The sequence below is a fragment of the Chiloscyllium punctatum genome, chromosome 22 (assembly GCF_047496795.1).
Source record: "Chiloscyllium punctatum isolate Juve2018m chromosome 22, sChiPun1.3, whole genome shotgun sequence".
Classification (NCBI taxonomy): Eukaryota; Metazoa; Chordata; class Chondrichthyes; order Orectolobiformes; family Hemiscylliidae; genus Chiloscyllium; species Chiloscyllium punctatum.
In genome coordinates this window covers 22,200,091-22,226,038 of record NC_092760.1, presented here as the reverse complement: position 1 = coordinate 22,226,038, position 25,948 = coordinate 22,200,091, and the positions used below count along the sequence as shown (strand labels likewise).

General features: G+C 40.4%; 1 protein-coding gene across 1 annotated transcript in view; it reads right to left on the bottom strand.

Moving 5' to 3' along the window:
* Window positions 1–25,948, bottom strand: part of LOC140493878 (mucin-6-like) — a 385,697-nt gene that overhangs the window by 202,967 nt on the left and 156,782 nt on the right. The window contains exons 9-10 of the mRNA XM_072592872.1: window positions 14,131–14,251; window positions 1,439–1,577 (exon numbers count right to left, since the gene is read on the bottom strand). Of these exons, the coding sequence (XP_072448973.1) occupies window positions 1,439–1,577; window positions 14,131–14,251 (260 nt within the window). The remainder of the gene's footprint in view (window positions 1–1,438; window positions 1,578–14,130; window positions 14,252–25,948) is intronic.

The following is a 25,948-nucleotide window of genomic DNA, read 5'->3' as shown; positions in this document are numbered from 1 at the left end:
CACTAAACCTCTCCCAGACTGGACTGAGGACTAGCGCCAGTGCTCACCTTGTGACCATTCAGTTGAACAAAGATGAGGTATGTTTGTTGTATAGGCAGCCGGCACATGTTATAGATGTTAGATTAACATCTTGGTGTACTATACAGCAAGATGTCTCGCTCTCTCTGGGCAGATACCTACTGATAAGCAAGACAATAAGCCTGTCTAAGGTCTGTGAAAAGAACACATCAATACAGCAGTACTGAAAGTTTTTAGGGTCTGGCAGAGCACAGCAGGGAATGGAGCTGTGGACATGCAGGTAGGCACTAAGTGAGCATGCCCTGAGATTTATCTTGGACCAATCTGCGAGCAGGGTGCATGTCCTATGCACAAAGTCTCTTTGGAGTGACCTTTCAATACTAGTTGCTGATGAGCCCTGCAATGCAGATCAACCCTTCCTATGCATTCTGCAAATGCATCAGAGAGGTGCCTTGAGGATCCTAAAGTGTTTGCAATTATCATATGCCAATGAGGAATGCCCATGGACTGCATCCTGAGATGCCGCTGTGTTATGAGGAACATGCAGGCTCTTTGCAGCCAACAATGAGCTGAAGTCACCAAGGACAAGCTCTGACGTACATATCAAGAATTCTCAGTGAGTAGTTTGTTTGTGCCAGGTGTTAGGATAGGAATCTGTACATTATCACTACATCCACAAGCATCCATTCCCTCCACCACCGACACTCAGTAGCATCAGTGTGTATTATCTACAAGATGCACCGTAGAAATTCATCAAAGGTCCTCAGACAGTATCTTCGAATGACCACCATGACCACTTCCAACTAGAAGGACAAGGGCAACAGATACATGGGAACACCTCGACCTTCAAGTTCTCGTCCAAACCACTCACAATCCTGATTTGGAAATATATCACCCTACCTTCACTGTCGCTGAGTCAAAATTCTGGAATTCCCTCCCTAATGCCATTGTGGGTCAAATCACAGCAGGTGGACTGCAGCATTTTAAAGCGGCAGCTCACCATCACCTTCCCATGAGCCACCAGGGATGGGCAATAAATGCTGGCCAGTCAATGACACCCAAGTCCTACAAACGAATTTTAAAAACTTGAGGCAACAAATGCAATTAATACAGTTTTTAATAAGAAATAATCCCCTTAATAGACATTTCATTATTCCCTAATGGGAATCTCACCTTAATATCCAGAACTTTGTTAAAAATGCAGTGAATTGCTCACTGTTTATGCAATTCTGCCATATTTCTCACCATAGCATATATAGTTCAAGCCTCCATATGATTACACTAATTGAGAAATAAGGATTGCAAACACAAATAGCACAGCTTTTCTCTCTACAAATATTAACTTATTTGCTGTCAGTTCCAGTATCTTATTTGAATTTCCACTGATTTGAAGTTCCTGTTCAGAATAGCAAAATCTTACTTTGATAAGCAGGTAGGTGCAGACTCCATGGAATCTATACCGTCTTGAATCAAACGTGGTGACAAATGAGCCCCCTTCAATAGAACATCGGCCTGGACATGGCAGATTCGTGCAGTCCCATTTGCCCATAACGCATTTGCTGCATAAATAATAGTCAAATTTGTTTCAAAAAATTCACAAGAATTATATTGTTAGAGAGAATGCTCAATAATCAATTCTGGCTCATAGTTGAGAATCATTAACAGTTTAGACTGACCCTTAAGATTCACATCTGCAGTTCTACTGGAGAAATGACTACTAAGGGAAATCAGCACATACCCCCAGTCTACTGCATGGAGAACATAATTTCACAAACTTTTGTAAGCTGACATTTCTGAGTGAATAATTGTGTGAATAACATTCTTTACTCAAATCTTTATTACTAGCTACTTATAACAAGGCAGAGTTGCTTCTTGAATTTTAATTACCAAAAGTTGTTGGTTAAGTAGTGCCATTCTACTGTCATGACCATGTAACTGTAATATTGTATATTTTCACAGAGAAGGCCACCTTGATTTTATGCAGATACAACATATGAAATAATGACTGCTAGATGATACATGTGTGATGATAAAAGGTGTATGGCTATATATATGTAAATTTTTTAAAGAGTATGGATTACAAACTAGTGACATATGAATTTGGTTTTTGTGTGAAATTGTTTAATCATTAGTCAGTCAGTTCCATCAGAAAAATAATTTTAAACTAGTATGTGTCAGATAGCAGATGTCTGAGGTCTCCTCGATGATAATGAGAGCTTATTTATATTGTGGAGTTTACAACTGTAGAGAAGAAAAACATTACATCATTAGCAAAATCGAAGACTTTGCTTCAGAAATGGAGCACAGATCTGCTGAAAAAGCTTGCAACTGCAGAAACCACAGAACTAGCGAGGAAACCGAAGCCTTCTCCCTCTCAAAGCATTTTCTAATTACTAAAACCATCTGATGAAGGAGCAGCACTCCAAAAGCTACTGCTTCCAAATAAACCTGTGGACAACATCGTAGTGTTGTGTGATTTTTAACTTTGTACTAAAACTACCTTTACAAGGAAACATTAATAATTCAGCAATAGAACCCATCTCAGTTGTTGGCTCTAACTTCAAGGATTAACCTCTTAATTTCAACAAGAAGGAACTCAAGCAAACAGGCTGCAATGGTATACCATTGATATTTTATTGGGACTTTGTTCTGATAAGTATTCTTTTACTTTATTAGTTTTAATTTTGGTATTTTTTTTCTTAATAACTTTATCTCTCAATTCCTAAGGAATCTTCAGCAATATCTTGCAACAAAGTAGCCTTTAAATTGTTTAAACAAAAGCTGACCATGCTGTTGACACAGCTGGTGGCCATGGCACTACAATTAACTTTGCCAAAATAGCACCAACCTCTAATCTCCTGTTACAATTTTAATAGAAATAATGCACTGTTAATCAAGCTCCACCACTCCATGAGTTGCACCAAAATTGTAAATGTTTTATTCAATAACCAAAATGATCAGTTTGTTTCTCTTATCTATTACTATCCAAAATAAAAGAAATGTTCACCAGGTTTCAGTAATTATGCAAGAATAACTTGTTTATTTCAAGCTAACTTGTTCCTGTAATTAGTGGAAAGCCTGTCAACAATTATGCTACCATGCGCAATTAAACTATATTGCCCTTAATCGCAAACATGCATATATATATCAGACAAGACAGTTCTTCAGAACTGATCTGGGTTAATGGGCCAAGAGCCCAAACTTAAAAGATAAAAATGAGGCGACTTCTCAGAATCCAACTTCTTGGAGGTTGACAGCCATATAGTTGATGAGATCTTCAAATCAGACATGAGTTTAGATGACTATTAGCAATCCTGATACTTGATTTTATTAGGTTTGTACAATATTTCAACTGAAAGAGGTCTTTCCAATGGTACTGATTTAAGGTTCCCTGCTACTTTTGACCAGTATCAGAGTCTGGCCTTTTCAGCCTAGAGGTCTTTCTTCTACTAACATCCCACAGGGATACTGGAAAACACAGCAACTGCAGTCCAAGTGCTGCTGCTAGGCAAACTACAGCATAGGAGAAAAATATCCTTACAGAAAACTAACAAATTTCCTTCTCTCTCCTAAAAGCTTTGCTCGCATTCTTTCATCTAAGTCACCTTGATTTTTTTGTAAACAGTAGGTGAACTTAAAAACAAACTTTTTAAGTTCTATGAAGTCACATGGTAAACCCTCTTCAATGCAGAGACTGTCCAAATCTTTCCATTTCCCTTCACTCTTTTTAAATTCATTCATGGGAGGAGAGTGTCACTGGCTAGGCTAGGATTTGTTGCCATTCATAATTGCCCAGAGCACAGTTAAGAGTCAACCACATTGCTGTGGGTCTGGAGTCACATGTAGGCCAGACCAGGTAAGGATGGCAGTTTCCTTCCCTGAAGGACATTAGTGAACCAGATGGATTCTTCCAAACAATTGACAATGGATTCATGGTCATCATTAGATTCTTAATTCCAGATTTTTGTTGAATTCAAATTCTATTATCTGCCACGGCAGGATTTGAACTCAATCCCCACTCCCCTGGGTCTCTGGATTAACAGTTCAGCAATAATACCACTAGGCCATCACTTCCCCCATGTTACTTTTAAGGACAATGTATTCTCAATACCCCAATGAGGTGTAAGAACCTGTTATAATTGCACACTGAAATGCACAACTAAAAGATAACACAACTGAAGAAACAATAGTTAATAACATTTGGCCTATTAAGCCTACTCTGCCAATCAGCAAGGTCACGGATGATCTTTTTTATTATTCGTTCATGGGATGTGGGCAATGGGTAAGTTAATACTTATTCTATTCTCTACTTGCTCAGAAGACAGTTAAGATGCTGTGGGTCTGGAAGCACATGTAGTTCATACCAGGAAAGGGTAAAACGTCCTTCTTGAAAAGAAATTAGTGGACCAGACAAGTTTTTAGAACAATTGATTATAGTTAGTTACATGATTGCCATTATGTACTGATTGGAACCATGGCTGGGTGGATCGCAGTTACTATGAAATCTTTGATTGGAGTTGTCAACCTTGGATAACAGAGTCTTGGCTGACGAATATAAACAGGAGATTCAGAAGGGCTCCTCAGTCTAGGGACTGACTTTGAGCTTGCTGTTTAGAGCCAATGTACCATGCACATGTACATAAAGGGTGACTTGGTGATGGGATACCAGGTATTGTCCAGTTATTTCACACTAGGCTAGTTTTTTAGCCTTAGAGTTGCAATAAGACATTAAAGGTCAGATGTTATGTTAGCAAAGTTAATAGTAGGGTCACAACCACTGGCTTTTCTGTTTAATTAATATAGCTTGTTTAGACATCTCATTGATTTGCATGATTAAAGTTAAAGCTGACCAGCAGTCAAGCCTTTCTCTAAACAACTTCTAGCCTCCTTTTTACTGAATTAAAATGTCACCATCTGCTAGATTGGGATTCAAACCAAAACATGAGCCTGAGTTCTAGTTTACTAGTCAAGTGACATTACCAGTACACCATCAACTTGCCCCATAAAGTTTACCTCAACCCGAGCTCCCCATACTATCCTATACCTACATCTCTTCAATTCCTCAGTGTTCAAAAATCTATTAATCTCTGCCTTGAATATATTACAGTCATAGAGATGTACAGCATGGACACAGACCCTTTGGTCCAACTCGTCCATGCCGACCAGCTATTCCAACTCAAACTAGTCCCACCTGCCAGCACCCAGCCCATATCCCTCCAAACAATTCCTATTCATATACCCATCCAAATGCCTTTTAAATGCTGCAATTGTACCACCCTCCACCACTTCCCCTGGTAGCTCATTCCATACACGCACCAGCCTCTGTGTGAAAAAGTTGCCTCTTACCTCCTTTTTATATCTTTCCCCTCTCACCCTAAACCTATGCCCTCTAGTTCTGGACTCCCCCACACCGGGGAAAAGACATTCTCTATTTATCCCTCATGCCCCTCATGATTTTATAAACCTCTAAAAGGTCACCCCTCAGCCTCCGATGTGCCAAGGAAAACAGCCCCAACCTGTTCAGCCTCTCCCTATAGCTCAAATCCTCCAACCCTGGCAACATCCTTGTAAATCTTTTCTGAACCCTTTCAAATTTCACAACATCTTTCCGATAGGAAGGAGACCAGAATTGCAAGCAATATCTCAACAGTGGCCTAATCAATGTCCTGTTCAGCCGCAACATGACTTCCCAACTCCTGTACTTAATACTCTGACCCATAAAGGAAAGCATACCAAATGCCTTCTTCGCTATCCTATCTACCTGCAATTCCACTTTCAAGGAACTATGAACCTGCACTCCAAGGTCGCTTTGTTCAGCGACACTCCCTAGGAACTTCCATTAAATGTATATGTCCTGCTAAGATTGCTTTCCCAAAATGCAGAATTAAGAGAAAATCTAGAATTAAGAGTCTGTCAATGATCATGAATCCATTGTTGGGGAAAACACATTTTGTTCACTAATGTTGTTCAGGGGAGACAACTGCCATCCTTACCAGGCCTGGTCTACATGTGACTCCAGACACAGCAAGCTGCTTGGCTCTTAACTGTCTCTGGGTAATTAGGAATGGGAAATAAATGCTGGCCTATGCCTTCATCTCATGACTAAAAACAAATTGATTTTGTTTAAATTTTTGATGATAAGGAGGGAGAGTACATCAGGTTAGTGTAGTTGATGAATGAACATGGATTTCATAATGACTGGCAATTTGAACATCGGAAATCTCCAAATTTACGGAATCAAACAGAGAGTGGTCACATGATTTTAAACTGGATCAGGAAAAGGAAACAAACAGAAGTGTTAAGCAGACTAGGAGCCTGTGACTTGTGCTGATCATTTCGAAAACCAAGCTTGATACTCTTGGGTCAATACCTTCAAATCCCACCCTGAAGTCCCATTTGATTCACTGATGTGCCTGAGGAATGGGAATCTGCGTTCTTACCTGGGTAGGCCTGCCCGTGAATCCAGCCTCTCAGTGTTGTGGTTAATAATAAAGTCTCAAGCCTGTTCTTAAAGTGATGCAACAGTTTATTTGGGCTTAAGACTCCAGGATCTGGAGTGTGTGTCATAAAGTGCACAGTACTCACAGCTATCATGAATTAACAATTCCAAAGATCCACAACTCTAAGGGAGAAATTTCTCCTAATTTTATTCCTAAATGGTCAACTCCTTATTCTGAGTCTACAAGCTTCCACTTGAAACTCCTCAGTCAGGAGTCATATGGAGTCCATTTTATGGAGTCATACAGGGCCTTTGGCCCAACTCACCCATGCTAACCAGATTTCCTACTTGTCATATCCCTTAAAAAATGTTAAGTTTCTAAGTCCCAAGTATTACAGGCCAGATTTACTCAATCTGTCCTTATTGGTCAATCTGATCTGTAGCTTATTGGACAATTAAACCCTTTCACAGGAAACATGATCAAAACCGTACGAAGCACTTCAGTATAGCTTGACTATTCACTAAAACAGAGCAAAACTATTGTAATATTTATTTACTCTTATACTCCATTCACTTTATGACAAAAACAAATATTCTTTTTCTTTTCCAATTGAGTGCATGCTTTGCATGTTAACCCGTTGCGATTTAAACGCGAGATGCTCAAATCCATCTGAATGCCAACATTTCTGGATTTTTATTATTAAAAAATAGTCTTTTTTATTTTTCTGCCAAAGTGGATAGCTTTAAATTTCAATGCTTTTTTCCCCATTTGTAATCTCATTTAATGTATCCGTCTGCAGCCTCCTGTGTGCTTGTCACCTTTCTTTCCCACTAACTTTCCCACCTAACTTTATACTATCAGCAAACATGGGATACATTACACTCATCAAGTTATCAACATATGCTGTAAGTAGTGAAGTTTAAATGTCAATCATTGCAGTACCTCTTTTATTATAGTCTCCTAAAGGGAACATTTCCCATTTTTAGAGTCATAGAGATGTACAGCACGGAAACAGGCCATTCGGTCCAACTCATCCATGCCGACCAGATATCCCAACCCAATCTAGTTCCACTTGCCAGCACCTGACCAATATCCCTCCAAACCCTTCCTATTCATATACCCATCCACATGCCTTTTAAGTGTTGCAATTGTACCAGCCTCCACCACTTCCTCTGGCAGCTCATTCCATACACACACCACCCTCTGCATGAAAACGTTGCTCCTTAGGTCTCTTTTATACCTTGCCCCTCTTGCCCTCTAGTTCTGGACTCCACCATCCCAGGAAAAATACTGTTTATCCATGCCCCTCATGACTTTATAAACTTCTGTAAGGTCACCCCTCAGCCTTCAATGCTCCAGGGAAAACAGCCCCAGCCTATTCAACCACTCCCTATAGCTCAAATCATCCAACCCTGACAACATCCTTGTGAATCTTTTCTGAACCCTTTCAAGTTTTACAACATCCTTCTGATAGCAGCCAGACCAGAATTGCACGCAATATTCCAAAAATGGCCTAAGCAATGTCCTGTCAGCTGCAACATGACCTCGTAACTTCTGTACTCAATACTCTGACCAATAAAGGAAAGCATACCAGATGCCTTCTTCACTATCCTATTTATCTGTGACTCTACTTTCAAGGAGCTATGAACCTGCACTCCAAGGTCTCTTTGTTCGGCAGCGCTCCATTCAGTGTATAAGTCCTGCTAAGAATGTAACTGTTTTAAAAAAGTTTTATAATTTACATATGAAAGAAGAGAAACTAACATGGCCATTCCAACAGCTGAGAGACTTAACAAACAATCAAGGAATTTTTCAATGTATAATTTCAGTTACGTCACACTGTAAACTTTTGCTATAAATTCTGTGTCTTACAATTGTTCACTCCACAACCACCTGATAAAGGAGCAGAGCTCCAAAAGCTAGTGCTTCCAATTAAACCTGTTGGACTATAACCTGGTGTTGTATGATTTTTAACTTTATCTTATCAAATACAGTTTGAAAATTCAAGTACAAATCTGTGTTTCCTCTATTTTATGTAACCTTTCTGCTTTCTTCCTATCAAAATGATTGCACCAACTTGCCTTTTTAAAAATCTATTTATGGCCACTGATGTTGGTGTTGCTGACTAGGCCAGTAATCAGTCCCCTGATTTCCCAGAGGGAAGTTAACAGTCAACCACATTGCTCTGGGCCTGGGGTCACATTTAGGCCATATCATAAGACCATAAGATATCGGACAGAATTAGGCCATTCAGCCTATCAATTCAGCCTTCAATCATAGCTGATTTGTTTCTCAACCCCATTCTCCATCCCATAACCCTTAATCCCCTTCCTAATCAATAATCTATCTATCTCTGTCTTAAATGCACTTACCAACTTTGCCTCCACTGCCCACTGTAATAACGAGTTCCACAGATTCACTACTCCCTGACTGAAGGAATTCCTGCCTATCTCCATTCTAAAGGGTCACCCCTTCACTCTGAGGCTGTGCCCTTGGATTCGAATCTCTCGTACTAGTAAAAACATCTTCTTCATGTCAACACCATTCAGGCTTCTTAGTATTCTATAAGTTTCGATGAGATTCCCCCTACCCCCCATTCTTCTAAACTCCATCCAGCACAGACCCAGACAGCTCAACCTGTGCTCATGTTCCAAGCCCTTCATCCCCAGGATCATTCTTGTACCCCCTCCAAAACCATTATATCCTTTCTTAGATGCAGGGCCCAAAATTGCTCAGAACATTTCAAGTGCTGTCTAACCACAGCATTATATAGCCTCAGCAGTGCATGTCTGGCACTGCGGTAAAACTATTTTCTCTGTTGCACTCCCCTTGAACAAGTGTATAACATTTGCAATTCTCCAGGCCTATAATACCATCCTGTATCTAAGGAAGATCGGAAAATTATGGTAAGTTTGCTTCCACATTACAGCCTGTTCTGGAGACTACTCAATACAGTTAATTCATCCAAAAACTTCTGCTCATCACTTTTAAATCTGTAAAATGTCAAACTAATCGCTCTTTCACCATAACTTGGGCAGCAACTTCTTCCTTGGTAAAGACAGATACGAAGTATTAATTTAACATGCCCAAGAATTCACAATTCTCAACATCAATGAATAGTTTTAAAAAGTGAATTTCAATGTACGACCATCATACCTAACCACATTCCACACACTTTAAATCAATACTGTCAGAACCAGGTGCCATTTGGAATCAACATAGCACCTCAAGTCTTTCAATTCAAGCTATATGAATTTGTGGAGGGATTAAAGACATAAATGCCGTTGAAACCACTTACACAACAGGAGGTAGTTAAGAGGTGATGATGAGACAATTCACAATCATAGGAAAAATCTGGAAACTTAATTTCAATGGTAAACTGCATGTCAATTTTGTTCAACATTGAGAAGCTAAAACTTTGCAGGCAAGATGTACCTGTTATGGGACGCATTGCTACAGAAATTATCCAGTCAAATTTAAAGGCAGTTTGCAGATGCTGTCACCAACTGGCATAGCAGGAACAGAACAGCTATATGGACTTGCTCAATATCTGAGTAAGTTTCTTCTGAATCTGTCAAGATATCATATTAACATGAGAAATGTGCTATGGGGACAGGGTCCAGAAGCTATAATCTCCGAGTCAAAGCTTCAACATAATGAATCACAATTAAATGACATACTGAACAGGCACATGTAAACAAGATTTCTAAAATGGAAGATTTTTCTAAAACACAAGTCACCAGCAGTCCTCTGTCCTCTAAATTACCTACATCAAAATAAACAGCTAATGTCCAGATATCAATTGACAAATATAAATATCATTAGCTTGATTGAAGGACTGTGTATTGCTATGGTGCTTGTATCATGATTCCATATTTTGTTTCCTTTAGTTTGAGAATTCCACTTTCCATGAATTTGAACTTTGAACAGCTCAAAATGTATCTTTTACTCTGAACAGGAAAGTTGTGAAACAGAACATATGTGCATTGCACATGCACAAATTTGCATCATCATCACTTCTTGCTCTTCTCGCTCTTTCTCTCATTTTGAAACTTACAGAATACAGAATGGCCTGGACAGAATGATTGTTGGGAATGTGTTTCAATTGGTAGGAGAGACCCACGGACAGAGCCTTAAAGTAAAGGGAAGACCTTTTAGAACGGAGATAAGGAGAAACTTCTTCAGCCAGAGAGAGATGACTCTATGGAATTCACTGCCACAGAAGGCTGTGGAAACAAAGTCACTGAGTATATTTAAGAATGAGATAGATAGGTCCTAGAGTATGAAGGGGGTCAAGGGTTACACACAGAAAAGAGGAGAATGGGGTTGAGAAACTTATCAGCCATGATTGAATGGTGAAGCAGATTCAATGGGCTGAATGGCTTAATTTCTGCTCCTGTGTCTTATGGTCTTTAAGAGGGCTGCAGACAAATATGTTAATACTTTATGAAATCCATGATTTTGTATTCCAGAATTGCATACAAAGTTCTCAGTCCTCATTCTTGTAATTCCTGTTTGACCTCTTGTTAATAATATGTTAATATCTGCTGAAATGCATGACTTTACTTGCAGAACTGCATTTAAAACTCTAATTGTGGTCTAACTAATGCCTTATACAGTTCCAGCATAACCTCCCTACACTCAATCTCCATGCCTCAATTAATAACCACTCATCCATCTGGCAGGATACATTAACAGAACAGGGGGTGGACATGCACACCAAGGTCCCTCCAATCATCAGTGCTTTCTAAAAGTCCTATCATTCATCGAGCATTCTTTGCCTCATTTGTCTTGCACATGTGCATCACCTCAAATTTATCCAGATTGATTTCTTTTCACAATCGTTCAAACCATCTGACCAGCCTGTCTACATCCTTTTGTAATGTAAGGCTATCCTGCTCACTATTTACCACCCCATCAATTTTTATATCGTCTGCAAATTTACTGATTTACCTACACATTCAACTCTATACCATGCAGTGGGACCCCACTGTCCATAGACGAAGAGTACAAGTCAAAATAAAACTCCTTAGCAATCACCCTCTGCTTCCTTCCACTCAGCCAATTATGGGATCATTTGCCAAATTTCCTTTGATCCCATGGGCTCTTATTTTTGCTCTTGGTGTACCAAGCAGGACCTTATCATAAGTCTTGCTGAAGTCAAACTGGACGACATCAAAAGCACTGCCCTCATGTACAGACCTGGTCACCTCTTTGAAAAATTCAATCAAGTTTGTCAGATATCGCTTCACCTTAACAAAATTGTGCTGACTGTTCTTGATTAATTCCTGCCTCTCCCTCAGACTTGCTTCCAATAATTTCCCCACTATCACCACTGACGTGTAGTTTCCTGGTCTAACCCTTACTCCCTTCTTGAATAATGGTATCACATTGGCTTTCCTCCAGTCCTGCAGCCTCTGCTATGGTCAGAGAGGAATTGAAAATCTTTGCACGTGCCCCTTCTGTTTCCTTCCTCGCCTCACCCAACAACTTGGTAATCATTTCACTCATCCCTGAGATTTATCTACTTTTAAATCTGCCAGACACCTCCTCTGTCCAATGCTAACCTTTTTCAGTATATTACAGTCCTTCTTCCTGATTTCTATACCCAAATCATAAGGGTCACTTGTGAACACCCACCCAAAATATTCATTTAGAATTCTATCTTCATCCTCTGGTTGCATGCACTGTGGCCTTAAATGGGCCTATTCTTTATCTCATTATCCTTTTGCCCTTAAGGTACCTGTAAATAAAATTAGGATTTTCCTTTATTTTACCTGTCAGTATCCTTTCATGTCCCCTTTTAAGTTTCCTAATGTCCATTTTAAGATGCCTCTTGCACAATTTATATTCCTCTCGAGCTTCTGTTGTTTTAAGTGTTCAGTATATGCCATTAGCCTCCCCTTTTCTCTTAAATCCGATGCAGTATATTTCTTGATATCTAGAGTACAGAGGTTTTAATGACCTTTTTCTTTATTGGAATATAGTGACCCTGTACTCTCCATATTGCCTTCCTAAATGACCTGAGGCAGATTTACCTGAAAGTATCTTCTCTGGCGAAATCATATCTCACATGACAAGGTCCATAAGGAAGGTTAAGTCATGTATATTGCTGCATTATTAGCACTTTGTGCATAATTCCATGTCTATCCTCCAAATCCTGGCAAGGTTTTGTTAGAAGCTCTATTATGCACTTAGATTATTTGACAAGGTTTAGCTGCAGATGATGATGACTCAGCAGCTTATGACAGATGATAAGGAGATGAGTACCATAGGTTGGTTTGCTAGTTGGATTCCAAATGCCCAAAACAATAACAGTGAAAGAACAGAAAATTGTACATGTCGAGAAACTGAGACATCTGAGACCCCATAACATAGGGTTCCCATAACTCCACATCACCTATCATTGAAGCATAATTCCTGAAAAACTCTGAATCAAATTGTAAAGCTTGAAAGATCATTCAATGCACTGTAGCTTCAAACTATACATTTAAGTGAACTAAACACTACATGAAATGATTTGTGCTCTTATATATTTTTTAAATGTCTTAGATTTATTCCATTCTCTATTCTAGACTGAAATGTGACTTGATTAACCTTACGTTTTATTTCTGTAGTTGTTTCCCTGATGGTCATTCACTGAACATGTTCACAAGAATCTGCCAATGTATTTTAACAAAAAAAACTTCAATATTTATTTCACAAAGAAAGAAAGAGGAAAGAACTTTACACTATACTTTACCAGAAGTAGTTTAAAATGCCCTAAGACACAAATCAGAAATAAAGATTTGATCCATCATATTCTCAATAACCTTACAGATAGTCAAACATTTCCAAAGAACCAACTGTTTTTCACTTGAATATTCATTCGGCAGTTGTTTTTTTTTACAGCAAATTTCTGCATTTAATCATTGCTATCTTCTTCAGTTAATTTTTTTTGTGTGAGACCCTAGAAGGAACTGTTAAAACAGCTAACTTACTTCCCATCATATGTTCTTTAAACTCATGGATTCAAGTCACTTAAGATTTTCTTTTCACACATCTCAATGCCCTCCATTCTGGAGCTTGCATCTTACAAAATTCTAAGCTAGTCAGGATTTCATTTCAACCACAACTACTTTGGAGACTGCTAAACTAACAGCAGCTTTGCTACCATACACCTACTCTCCTTGACAGAAATCCATATCCTTTATGACATACTGAATGGCTCTGTCTTTCTAAAATAACGTTTCTATGTCTCCTTCTCTCTGTCTGTGTTGTTATGTAACAGCTCTCAATTTCCTTTCCCCCAATTATCTACTATCAAACAGTGTGACGCTGGAAAAGCACAGCAGGTCAAGCAGCATCCAAGGAGCAAGAGAATCAACGTCTCGGGCATAAGCCCTTCATCCCAATTATCTACTCTTTGTTTTCTAAAGCATTCACTCCAAGGGTCTTTTCTAAACTACATGTAGTTGCACGCAAACAACTTTGCAGATTTTCCGGAACAACTGATAAGAGTCGAAAAATTAAACTAAAATTATGTGACCCCTTCGTAACACATGCAACAAATCAAATTTAAAGCTATACATGGATGCCCACTTTAGAAATCAAATTTTTGAGAAATAATAATATATCACTAACATTCATCACAAGAGAAGGCGTGACAGCTATATAAATAAGTTAGCTTTACCAAGATTTGCAAGGTGAATTCACTGAACCGCCAGGAGCATAGACTTGACCATTTAGAACACAAGGACAGCGACTCAAAGGAATGCATGTGTCCTTAGTAGCAATGTCATCAAGAACAGTTCCTATGAAAAGAACAAATTTGCATTTAGATAGAACCTTATCTTTTGGGTTGTCATTGACCAGAAATTGAACCACAGCAACTTTACAAATTGCAAGTCTACAAGGTTAGAAACTGGAGATTCTACTGTGATTGACTCCAGTCTTTTCACCACCTATAAGACATATGTCAGAAGTGTGATGGAGAACTTGCCAAGACACAGATGGAACAGCTTCAAGCTCAACAGTAAGCAGTCCACTTCATTATCAGCTGTCATCATATCTCACATCACCTTCCATTTTTGAACGTACTGTTGATGATTGATAAGAGGTATATGTTTATTAGTCAAGGTTTATTAGTCAAGTTTAAGTGCAGGGAGTTTAAGTGCAGGGAGGCGCACTGATAGCACTGGAAAGAATTTGCTGAGATGTTAACTTAGCTGGAGAGTTTCATTTATGAAGAGAGATTGGACAGACTGTGACTGTTTTCCTTAGAGCAGAGGAGATTGAGGGGGACATGACTGAGATGTACAGAATTAAGAGGGGCAGAGATAGGGTAGGCAGGAAGAATAATTTTGATGGAGGGATCAATGACTGGGGGAATAGAATTAAGGTAAGGACCAGAAGGCTTAGAGGAAACCTGAGGAAAACTTTCATACCCAAAGGGTGGTGGGAATTTGGCACTCACTGCCTATAAGGCTGGTTGAGGCAGTAATCCTCATACCATTGAAGAAGTATTTAGATGTGCACTTGGGGTAGCAAAGCGTACAAAGCTATGGGCAAAGTGCTGGAAAAGGGACTAGAATTGTTAGGTGGTTGTTTTTGACAGGCATGGATGCAATGGGCCAAAGGGCCTTTTTCTTGTGCTGTAGATTTCTATGACTTCATCTATTAGTTTAGCAATTTTCAGGATGGGGTAGTAATTGATCAGATTGGATGTGTCACTTTTTTGGAAGGCACCTGGGCACTTTCACCATATTAACACAGTCGGCAAGCTGAACTACAGTGGTTTAGCTCAAGCTAATTCATTAACACAGCTCCTCAGCCAGGATTACTTTGGGGCAAGATGATTTTTATTTGCACTTGGACTTTCATGTACTTTTAATTTGATATCTAAATGAATTAAAAATGACTTGGACCTGAAAACAAAAAATAGCTAAATAGCATGTCCATAATGATTCATCTTTCTATCCCTATACTCAGTATATTCCTAAGGCAATTCATGTTGTATAGCATACCACTGTTTAAAATAATGGGAATGTAAAGTGTATGTGTTGGGAACTGCCCAGTTAGACACCAGTTTTTTTCAGCCTGTACTTTCTTGTATCTCTAAGTTACACATGGATGAAGTTGAAACTAACTTGAGATTTAGTAGATTCAGCATTCAATATTTCTAATTATAGAATGTTCAATAAAGCAAGAAACAGTCTGGCAATAACAAGTCACAGCTAAACAGTGTTCTGATCAGAGCCCACTTTAAATAATCCCATATCCAATTTCAGACACTGATCAAGCTTCATGTTTGTTCAGATTCAAGCAACAGACACGATGCACAAAGAAACTTCAATGTTGATCCCAACCTCTCACAACTGTGTCATCGGGAAAAGCTGGAACAAATTGGGCTTTTCTACCTTCACAGCAAGACGGAGCCTTACAAATTTAAAAGATAGGAAAATAAAGATAGATGGGATACCAGCCTCTGTGGAGTTATTTCAGTGGTGATGAGAAAAGAAATTCTCTTAAATAAATTTGCTTGTAACAGTGTCTTTGAATTGGAACAAGAATTTCTGGCATCATGTCATGATTAGGGAAGCTTGACTCGTGTGATCCTTCCGTCGAAGACTGGGCCAGGATGTGGAATGAATGTATTATTGTTTCTAAGCAATTGACATTTGGGCAGATGAAAAGCAACAGGTAATTCTCCTGACAGTTTGTTGACCTGCAGCTTTTTAAAGTTATAGATGTAGAATCCCTACAGTATGGAAAAAGGCCTTTTGCCCCAAGTCCACACCGACCTTCCAAAGAGTAACCCACCTAGACCCATTCCCCTACTGCTCTACATTTGCCCCTGACTAATACATCTAGCCTACACATCCCTGAACATTATGGACAATTTAGCATGGCCAATTCACCTAACCTGTACATCTTTGGATTGTGGGAGGAAATTGGAGCACCCAGAGGAAACCTACGCAGAGGAGAATGTCTGTGTGAAATTTGCACAGTCGCCTGAGGTGGGAATCGAACCCCGGTCCCTGGTGCTAACCACTGAACCACCATGCCACTTCAGCCATTAGGAGCCTAACTTTCCTTGAGGCACCATTTACTAAAACTTTCAAGAGCTGACAGACTTAGTTAAGGAATGTTACGACCCCAAGCCTCCTCTAATTCTGAGATGCTTTTGGTTTTACTTGTCAGTTCGAGAACCAGGGGAATCCATGCTGGGATTTTTGACTAAGTTAAGATGACTGGAAGAAGCATGTGACTTTGATTTAACCCTTAAATGAGATACTGAGACACCAATGAGTACATGGAGTTAATGACATACCAATGCAAAAGCACCTATTAGCTAAAGCCCAGATGAACTTCAACTTGGCACTACAACTGATTTTCACATTAGAAAATACAGCAAGTGGAACTTATGAGCTGCAGACCAATGAAAGTGGACATCCTCACCAGACCGACTGAGCTTGGGGAATGCCACTTGCACAGACTCACTTCGGACTTATGCAAAACAGAGGGATTCTAACCACACCAAAACACCAAGACAAAGCCAAACTTCATCCAAATGATTAAATTTTCTTTAGGATCCAGTCCAGTAAACATTTGTAGCTGCTGCCTGTATGCAGACTTGACACAGCAAAGGGGTCCCACTAGGCCTGAGTTGAGTAAGAGACCTCAAAGGCCGCTATCCAAGAAAGGACACACCCTGGAAAGCCCACCTACGTCAGGTTTGGCACAGTTAAATTACTTAGCAATATCTAAATCAGAACCTACCAAAATAAACATCTGGTTAAATAGTCACCCAGTTCTAATAAAGGTTGATACTGGCGCAGCCGTTTCAGTGATTGTAGAATCAGTCTTTAACAAAATTCTCCCTGGACTCCAAACCTAAAGAGGACATAAGACCTTGGCTAGACTGTGAACCTGTTCAGAGGAACCTCTACAGATTAAGGAGCCAACTTCAGTTCAGGTCTCACACAAGAAGCAGCAGGTTCAGTTACCACTGACTGTAGTAAAAGGCTCAGGACCAAACCTGATGGAGCCAAAATTGGTTAAGAAAGATTCACCTAGATTGGCTCAACATTTTTCAATCAGAAAATGGCTGCCTGAGTGAAGTCCTAATTGAAAACCTGGAAGTTTTTCAAGAAGCTCTAGGGACTATCAGAGAAGCCAAGGCCACTTTGCATGATTCTTCAAAGCCCACACAGTGCCATTTGTCTTACTATTTAAAGTAGAGGCAGAAAGCAGGAGGCTGGAAAGCAAAGGGATCATCAAACCAGTATTGTGTGCGAAATGGGCAGCACTGATTGTACAGATTGTGAATCCTGACAGGTCAGTTTGTCTTTGTGGGATTTTAAACCAATGGTAACCTGCTTCTTGCAGCTGCCTAAATACGAATCCTATGTATAGAAGACATAAACAAAGCTACGGTGGGGGGAGTCCTTCACAAAGCTGGACATGAGCCATGCATACCTACAATTGCAGTTAGATGAGGATTCCCAGACATATGTTCCAATTAAGGCAATGTACCAATATACAAGACTGCCATTTGGAGTTCATCAGCCTGTGCCATTTTTCAGTGGACGATGGAGAACACTTTACAAGGTCTATGCACAAGTCACCATCTATCTAAATGACGTACTAATCACAGGGAAGACCAATATAGAGCACTGAGAGAACCCAGACATAATCCTTAGCCATTTCTGCAAGGGGGCATACACATTATGAGGGAAAAAATATGTTTTCTAGGCACCCCAAAATAATCTAGTTGGCCTACAGAGTTGACAAGACCAGGTTACACCCATTGGAAGATAAAGTGAGGGTGATCAAAGTGCCCTGGCTCCCAAGTACCGAAGCTTAGGTCTTTCCTTGGATTAGTGAATTATTAAGGAAGGTTCATATGTAATCTGGCCTCCATCCTTTACATCTGCTACTGAAAAAGGCACAACCTTGGATATGGTCTCAACGGCAAGTCGCAGCCTGCAGGGAAGTGAAGAAGCAGCTATCATGGTCTAAGACTTTGCCGCACTATGATTCCAAGTGAGATTTTGTACTGTACGGCGCTGGACTCACCATACAGTATTGGCATAGTCTTGGCTCACAGATGGCCCACTGGAGAGGAGCAGCCAATAGCAGGGTGAAGGCATCAGGACACCAATGTAAAACACAAGACTCCTGTGAGTGAGAGAAACAGTTTATGTCAGGGAACGAAGTTTGTGTCAAAACCACAGAAATGGCTTTGCGTAGGGGCACTGTTGGTACGAGGTCCTGTGACATATAAAGTTCAGGTAGGTGAGGCGGTCACGCACATGGACCACATGAAAGCTGCAAATTCGCAAACAGGGCAGCAGCAAAACATACCTGGCCCCTCAAAACAGCTGGAAAGGCTGTCGGAACCCATTGCTTCGCCCTCTCCATACTGCGTCAAAGAAACCTCGGACTCTGAGGTGCACTTGGCAGACATCTCAGCCTCAAGGCATTTACTGGATGAATTTCTTTTGAGATGCTCCAAACGCAAGAGGCAGTCTACAGTCTGATACATGTCCAGATCCGAGGCTGAGTTGGAGGAATTGGATCCGATGTGAAAATGCCACAGGAGAGGCTACAAGAAAAGAACCGGCTTACATCCCCAGACTTACATGGGAAGGATGTAGTGTTTGTAGTCAGATCAACCAGGTGGACCTCATAGAATATGAGTTCTCTGATTGGTGCTGTTAATCTGGTCCAATCAAGGAACACCACTGACAGATACAGACAGGAGTATCAGCACTTCTGCTCACCCTAAGATCTGGCCCTGAGGAAGCCGGACCAGTGTCAAATATGACGCTCATGTAAATAAAAGGTGACTTGGTGACAGGATACTGGCCTCTGTGTAGTCATTTCAGAATGGACTTTCAAGAAATTAAAGTGGTAGTGTGGTGCAAATAAAAATCCAAGTACCATTAATCAAACATATACCAAAAATGTACCATCATCCACAAAGTTCGTCTTTTCATTTTGAGCTATACTAAATACTGAAAATATTAAAGGAATTCATGAATAACTTGTTTTCTATTCTCACGGGGCATGAGGGTCACTGGCTGGGCAGCATTTATTCCCAACGCCTGATGAAGGTGGGAGTGAGCTACCTTCTTGAACTGCTGCAATCCATGTGCTATAAAAAAACTAGGTTGAATTTGACCATTCAACAAACAATTCTCCTATACATATAGAAAAAGAATAAATATTTCTGTTAAACTAAGAGCATTTGTTGGCTTAAATTTTGCAGAGTGTTCAAGAATGAGAAGCATGCTCCTCTCCTCTCCCAATTAGCTCTGGAAAAGGAAACGGATTAAAGGTCAGATTTTCAAATGGGAGGCCCTTTATTTAGTTTTTATGTCCACACAGAGCCAACGGGATGCAGAATTAAAAGAGGATCAGATGAATTTTGTAACTCATTCATAAGATGTACAGCAGCCATCAGTGAGGTTGCTGCTTGCCCTGAAGAAGAGTTTGTGTCAAAGCCTTTCTCTGCACCAAAGTGTAGCAAGATGTCACAGGCATATTGGAAGCCAGGAACCACTTGCTTCAAACTGGATCTTTGGCTAGAGGCTATGAAGGGAAGATAATCTTGTTGAAGGGTAACAGGAGACCATCTCATTATGCCGTAGGCGCACCTCTCTGTTCAGTATCGTTATCTTCTACCTCCTCTTTCAGCTCCTCCCCCACTAGGCATTTTTCCTAAAGTGCTCAACGTCTGCACCTCTCTGGCAATGGCGAGTGCAGAAAATCATCACAATAACTGAGACCTTAACATGAGGATTACTGAAGGGCACCACAAAACTGGAATCACAGCTACAGAAGTCTGATGACCTGCTCGATAGTTGTCCAAATGAGCAGATGGCTTTAGCCGAAAGCATCTGTTTGGGGTTGTCTCAGAATGGAGAAAAACTATGACATCAAGGAATATTCCGTCCTCTCGGCTCTGAAGAAGGGTCACTGGACTCAAACTGTTAACTCTGCTTTTTCTCCACAAATCTGCTGAGTTTCTCCAGAAACTTCTGTTTTTGTTTCAGATCCTTTAGTATCTGCAGTTTTTTGTTTCATTAAAGGAATACTCCTTGCTTATCTATGTGTATTGAAGTCACAGTGAAACTGTGAAACAAACTGGAGTTGCAGATGATAAAGGCGCTATCAGAGCTACCAAGAAAGCAAGCACAAATGGTGGAAGTTGTAGTTGTTGTCACAGGCTCATTGGATATTGAAGGACTAGAAGCCCTTCTTATTCATCAGTCATTTGGTGCCTCATCAAAATACTGTATAGTTCTGCCAAAGAAAAAAAAATCAATGAATTGACACAGCTCGCAGCAACTTATGAGATGCCACCAAGATTTGCAGCTAATCCTTGGAAGGAGCTAGCAAGCAGAAGATCAAGACTACAATGAAGTTGATATCTACTAGTTAGCCATTGTTGCAAACTGCAGAGTCTTCATAAATGAGGCCTCTAATGTTAGTGACCACTTGTCCAAAGTCACAGTCTCCTGTGGCACTGGGTCACTTTCCATTTCTCTAGTTCCATTTTCACTGGCAGAATTTGAGTTGAGAGCACGAATACTGTTGCCTTATTGCCCCTCTCTCCTTTCTCATGTCCTCATCATACACAAGTATCTGTCATTCCTGCAGCATGTGCTACACCTCAACATCAATCTGATACTCATCTCTCCAACGCAAACAGCAATTTTTGCTATAGACAGTGCACAACAATCTCCTACTTACCAAGACTGACTTCATTGTGCATTCCCTCAGCTGTTCAGAAATTAACAGATTTAAAAGTTCTATTCTGTCCTTTTTTAAAGAAGCTTTTTAACTTTAATTCATTCAATTTAGTTGGGAGGAGTGCAGGGTTCATGTCCCACCCTCATCCTGCCAGTAGGATCTCATCATCTTAAGTATAATACACCATTTGACAAGGATGTTTTCATAACCCACCCCACATCTGCATTCCAGGCTTGGTGGAGCTGCAAGCATTAGTGTCTAGAATTAAGGAAGAGTTTGAAATTAAATAAAAGGACTAGATTTAAGAGTACATAGGAAATCTGGAAACAAAAAAAAAAATCAATGTTGAATTCTGTGGAAAGCCAAAACTTAGATTTAGCCTTTTCTATTTTCCAAAGGAGTTGTTAATTTGTTTATTTATTTAAATAGAGTATGACAGTTGGATCAGTGGAATGCAACTAGACAAACAATAACATGAGATAGTTACTTATAGAGTCAAAGAGTCATACTCGCACATGCTGACCAGATACCCTAAATTAATCTCGTCTCATTTTCCAGCATTGGGCCCATTTCCCTCTAAACCCTTACTATTCATACACCCAACCAGATGCCTTTTAAAGGCTGTCATTGTACTAGTCTCCATGACTTCCTCTGGCAGCTCATGCCATACAGGCACCACCCCCGCATGAAAAAGTTGCCTCTTAGGTCCCTTTTAAATATTTCCCCTCTCACCTTAAACCCCTAAAGCCCTCTAGTTCTGGACTCCTCCACCACATGGAAAAGACCTTGCCTATTAGTCCTATTCATGCCCCTCATGATTTTACAAACCTCTCTAAGGTCACACCTCAGCCTCCAACGCTCCAAGGAAAACAGCCCCAGCCTGTTCATCCTCTCCCTATAACTCAAATTTCCAACCCTGGCAACATCCTTGTAAATCTTTTCTGAACCCTTTCAGATTTCACAATATCCTTCCTATAGGATGGAAACCAGAACTGCACATAATATTCCACAAAGGCCTAACCAATGTCCTGTACAACCGTAACATAACCTCCTAACTCCGATACTCAGTGCTCTGACCAATAAAGGAAAGCAAACCAAACACCTTCTTCACTATCCTATCGACCTGTGACTCCACTTTCAAGGAACTATGAACCTGCATTCCAAGGTCTCTTTGTTCAGTAAAACGCCCCAGGACCTTACCATTAAGTGTATAAGTCCTGCCCTGATTTGCCTTTCCAAATGCAGCACGTCACATTAATCTAAATTAAACACCACCCACCACTCCTCTGCTTATTGGCCCATCCGATCAAGATCCCACTGTACTCTGAGGCAATCTTTTCACTGTCCAGTACATCACCAATTTTGGTATTGTCTATAAACTTACTAACTATACCTCTTATGTTCACATCCAAATCATTTCTATAATAACTGTATAGAATGGGAGTATTTTTTTAAAAATGCATTTATTGCCTTTCGCTCATCAGGACAATTCGCAAGAAATTTAAATCAAGGGATAAAATCAACTAGTAAACAATGAAAAAGACAAAAATTTTCAACAAAATCTGTCCTCTTTCATCAATAGTGAAATTTAAGAGAACTATCATTCCAAATATAAATTAGTTTAAAAAGCAAAACTGATACACTACAAGTAGACATGTATGACATATTTCATTAAGAGGCCAGGGACCAGGTGGCAACCCAGCATCCTCAACAGACACTGTTTCCTGGCATCGTCTGAGACTGAAAAACCCTTAAGAGTTTCAAGTTTCCACTTTTATTTTTATTACCATGAATTTTGATAACTGGCTTACTCAAAACACAAGTTAATACCAGAGAATGACTGAATTGCTCTATTTAGTAATCTGTTCATTTATTCTGTTGGAAAGGCTTTAAATTTTCAAAATTCACTTTGGGATACAAGCATTGTTGGCAAGGCTGACATTCATTGAAAATACATTGATGGACTTCTCCTTGAATTTATGTAATGGCTTGATACTTCTGAGCACTTGCTAGGCCACTTCAAAGGGCAGTTAAAGCTAAATATATTAGTTCAGCAACTGGATAAAGATGATTAGTTTCCTATCTTAAAAGGCACCAATGGGCTTTTAATGACAGTCTGTTCATTTTATTGAGATCAGCATTATGCTTCCAGATTTTAAACAGAATTCAAATTCCTAAAGTGCCACAGTTGGATTGTCACTATATATTAATTGCTGATTAGTCCAAATTTTTGTATTACTAGTTAAGTAACGCAACTGAAATAACTCCACAGAGGTTGGTATCTGTCACCAAGTCACATTTATTTACACAGGAACAGTCCTTTGCTTTAGTACTGCCTCATTCTGAGTTATGAGTCACACAACACCAAAGTTATGGTCTCCCAGGTTTATTTGAAATCACAAGCTTTCAGAGTGCTGACTTCACCTGACGAAGTAGCAGCACTGCAAAAGTTTGTGATTTCAAATAAACCTGTTGGACTATAACCTGGTGTCGTGTGATGTTTGACCTTGTCCACCCTTTTCAACACCAGCACCTTCACGTCATTCCGAGTCAGCTAGCAGAGTGGCATCTCTGACATTCCCGTTCTTATCTGTCAGCCAGGGCTCAGATTAACAGCCCCAAATCAAGGAACTCTTATTCTATGAAGTCCAGCTGGCTGACCTTGCTACAATCACCTTTTATGATCAAAATTATTATCCAGATTACCAGCCCATAACGTCTCACAGAGCTGAGAATTTTCTGCAAAGGTCCAGGCAGCAGATTAAGGTTCATTTTGATGAAACTGGTTCCAATTGAAATCTGTGTCTATGCGAAATTAGTAAATTCTAGTGGTCATTGACATTCCCCCAGCTTGCATTAAGAAAATCCACTCAGGTAGTGGCTGCACATTGTCTTCTATTTTGTCTATGTATGGACTTTGGTGAGGACAGATTTGAGGTCTAGTTTAGTTACATCCGCAGTGGCCAGATTTTCACACTGACAAAGTACACTTAGTCAAGGCATAATGGAACTCCTAACAGTGAAACTTGTTAGTTTTAAAGAAATAAGATTTAACCAGATTTAACAAGGAAGAAAAGCCACTTATTGAAACATATACAGAAACTGCTGGTGAATCTCAGTAGCTCTGGTTACATCTGTGGGGAGAAAGCAGAGTTAATGTTTCGAGTCAGTTGACTCTTCATCAGAACTGCTAGCACTTAGGAAAAGGTGAAGACAAGGTTGGGGAGTGGGTGGAGACATGAATGGATAGGTGGAGACAGCTCACAGAGAGATAGACAGCGATATGAAAAGGCTAAGCAGACGAGGAGATTACTGATAGAAGAGTAGAAGAGTAGTTAATTAAGTGATAATAAGAGCAAAGAGGAGAGGATGGGTAAGCTGCGCTGAAAGCAATTTATGACAGGCCCAGGGTATGGGAGTGAGTAAAAAAGTATGGAATCAGGCTCTAAATTTATTGAACTTGATTATCTCAACCAAGGATTCCCTGCTATCATGGTTGACAAGCCTACCATAGTGCTCCAGGGAGCTTCAGTACAAGCTTGAAGAACAACATTTCATTTTCTGCTTGTGAGCCCTGCAGCGTCGAGGATTCAACATCATATCCAATAACTTTAGAGCCCGATTCTGTCCTACCAAGTTTTTTTACCAACTCCCACACTCTGACCCTGTCATAACATGGAGAAAGTGAGGACTGCAGATGCTGGAGATCAGAGTCACAAGTGTCGTACTAAAAAGGCGCAGCAGATCAGGCAGCATCCGAGGAGCAGTAATGAGGCTGGTGGGCCAGGGGAAGCTGAGAGATAAATGGGACATGGTGTGGCTGGGGGGCAAGGTAGCTGGGAATGTGATATGTAGATGAAGGTGGGGGAGGGGGTGTGGGGAGGAAGGTGATAGGTCGGAGAGGAGGGTGGAGAGGATAGGTGGGAAGGAAGATGGACAGGTCAAGAAGGCAATGCCAAGTTGGAGGCTTGGAACTGGAATAAGGTGGGAGGAATGGAAATGAGGAAACTGGTGAAATCCACATTTATTCCATGTGGTTGCAGAGTCACAAGGCAGAAGATTAAGCATTCTTCTTCCAGGTGTTGTGCGGTTAGAGTTTGGTGATGGAGGTGGCCCAGGACACCACCAACAAGGACATGCAGGTCCTGGGCCTCCTCCATTGCCAAATCCTAACCACCTGAAGCCTGGAGAAAGAATGCCTCGTCACACGGGATCAACGTGGATTTCACCAGTTTCTTCATTTCCCCTTCTCCCATCTTATCCCAGTCCCAAGCCTCCAACTCTGCACCACCTTCTTAACCTGTCTGTCTTCCTCTCTACCTATCCTCTCCACCCTATTATCCCCTCACCCCCTACCTTCATCTATCACATTTCCAACTACTTTCCCCCTGAACCACCCCCATCCTTTCTCCCCACCATCCCAGTTATATCTCAGACCCCTGACCCACAAGCCTCATTCGTGATAAAGGGCTTATGCCTGAAACATCGATTTTCCTGCTCCTCGTATGCTGCCTAACCTGCTGTCCTTTTCTAGCACCGCACTCTCGACCCTATCATAACATATGTTGCTTTCAGCACAGCCAAACTCATTCCCACCTACTCTTGGGCCTAGTTCACATTACTCGGTTGCTTTCAACACAGCCTACTCATTCTCTTCTATTGTCAGCTCTCATTATTACTTATTCAGCTTCTCTTCTATCCTGGTGCGCTATCAAGAATCTCCTCACCTGCCTACCCCTTTTGTATCT